The 1,947-nt window shown below is 50.0% G+C and overlaps 1 protein-coding gene across 1 annotated transcript in view; it reads right to left on the minus strand.

Annotated features, from left to right (window-relative positions):
- Positions 1-1,947, minus strand: part of LOC107121440 (disintegrin and metalloproteinase domain-containing protein 33-like) — a gene marked incomplete at its 5' end in the record, with an annotated part of 89,634 nt that overhangs the window by 14,722 nt on the left and 72,965 nt on the right. The window contains one exon of the mRNA XM_015424348.1: positions 1,826-1,947. This exon is cut by the window's right edge and continues 1 nt beyond it. Coding sequence (XP_015279834.1) covers positions 1,826-1,947 — 122 coding nt within the window. The remainder of the gene's footprint in view (positions 1-1,825) is intronic.

Raw genomic sequence — 1,947 nt, forward strand, 5'->3', positions numbered from 1 at the left:
AATAAATAAATAAATAAATAAATATGTTAATTTTTTTTTAAAAAACAGCCTTAATAAAAATTTATCAATTCTAAGATAGCTAACAGTCAAAATTCCTGATTTGGTAAATCACAGACCTCCGAGAAGAGACTTGTAAAAGATGGGAGGTGGGGACATGGAGGGTAAGGGGGGCATTGAGGGTGCCAGATTGCCTAATTATACCATCACTGTCCTCAGTCAAAAGACTGGCGGAACATCTCTACCTTACAAGCCCTGTGGAAAGGGCTCGGATGTTCTCTGGCAGAGCGTTCCACCAGGTAGGGGCCGCGGCTGAAAAAACCCTAGCCCTGGTTGGGGACAACCAGATCTCTCTCGGGCTGGAGACCCCCAGGAGGATCTTACTTCTGAGCGTGACAAAAAAAGCTCTTCTCGGGGCATATTTGTGTGTACAGGATCCAGAGTCTACTAAAAATACTCTCTTATCTTCATCCTCATCATCTTTAGAGATTCTAAAAGCATAACCACTATTTCCATTCGGTGGCGGCTCCGCACTGGTGGAATGAGCTCCCGGAGGAGATCAGGGCCCTGCGGGATCTTATGCAGTTCCGCAGGGCCTGCAAGACGGAGCTCTTCCGCCAGGCTTTCAACTAGGAGTCGCCGCCCCCAACCACCAACGAGCCGACCCGTAGTACTAACATCTGGCCGCTACCACTGTGCTCCAGAAGATCATTGAGCGAAACTGTCTGGTTGTATGGTAATTTCAGCATGCTATCTTATGCATTCAGTGTATTAGCACTAGCACTTTATGAGGTCTTGTTTTATTTTATTGTATTGAATTTTAAATTGTTTTAATGTGAATGTACGGTCATCTACAGACCAATTACGTAAGCCGCCCTGAGCCCACTCGCGAGGTAGGGCGGGGTACCTTGGGGTCCAACTTACCTGAGGGACCGCATTTCCCCATACATTCCCCAAAGAGCACTTTGGTCGGGGTCACAACACCAGCTGGTGACCCCGGGCCCCAAGGAAGCCAAGCTTGTGGCAACAAGGGCCAGGTCTTTTTCAGTGACGGCTCCTACCTGGTGGAACGAGCTCCCGGAGGAGATCAGGGCCCTGCGGGACCTTGTGCAGTTCCGCAGGGTCTGCAAGACGGAGCTCTTCCGCCAGGCTTATGAGTAGGAGCCGCCACGGCCACTTACACCACCGCTTTTTGTAAAGAGAGACCACCGGGGGGGAGTAACATCCTACCATCATCCCAGCCTCCCCCCCCCCCGTTACACAAGGTGTTAGGAGTTATGTGCATCCGCCGAACTGATTTTAAACTGTTTTAAGTTGTTTTAATTCTGTAATTTATATTATGTAATGTGTATACTGAATGCACTCGGTGACTTATGTAAGCCGCCCTGAGCCCGCTTGCGGGGAGGGCGGGGTATAAATATCATAAAATAAATAAATAAATAAATAAATAAATAAATAAATAAATATTGAGCAGAAGGACCTTAGAAACCAACGGGATTCTCGGGGCACAAGCTTTTGAGGGTCACGGCTCCCTCCCGCGCGGTAACTGACAAAAGGAGCGCTGACTCTCCAAGATTCGTGCCCCGAAAATTGTATCGGTCTCGAATCTAGCTGCTAGTTTGACTTGAATCTAGCTCTTCTACGGCAGATCAGCACGGCTGCCCACTTGAAACTCTCTCCCGCTTGTGACGTTCTTGTGCGGGAATCACTAGCTCAGGACAGAGCAGGGGGGAAGAGAAGGGAAACTGGAGAGCAGGGACTGACACGGGACTCCATGGCTTCTGTCAAGCCCGGGCTGCTTGCCTCGAGGTCTTAGGAGCCGACTTACTTGGCGGGAACGGCTGTCCACAGCTTTCCTGGACGAGGAGGAGGAGGAGGAGGAAGAGACGTCTTGCAACGTGAAGGCCGAGTTGGAGTGCCCCACAGTGGTCCTCCGACGGACGCCTGCAT

The sequence above is a fragment of the Gekko japonicus genome, unplaced genomic scaffold, assembly GCF_001447785.1.
Source record: "Gekko japonicus isolate JY-2015 unplaced genomic scaffold, Gekko_japonicus_V1.1 scaffold4026, whole genome shotgun sequence".
NCBI lineage: Eukaryota > Metazoa > Chordata > Lepidosauria > Squamata > Gekkonidae > Gekko > Gekko japonicus.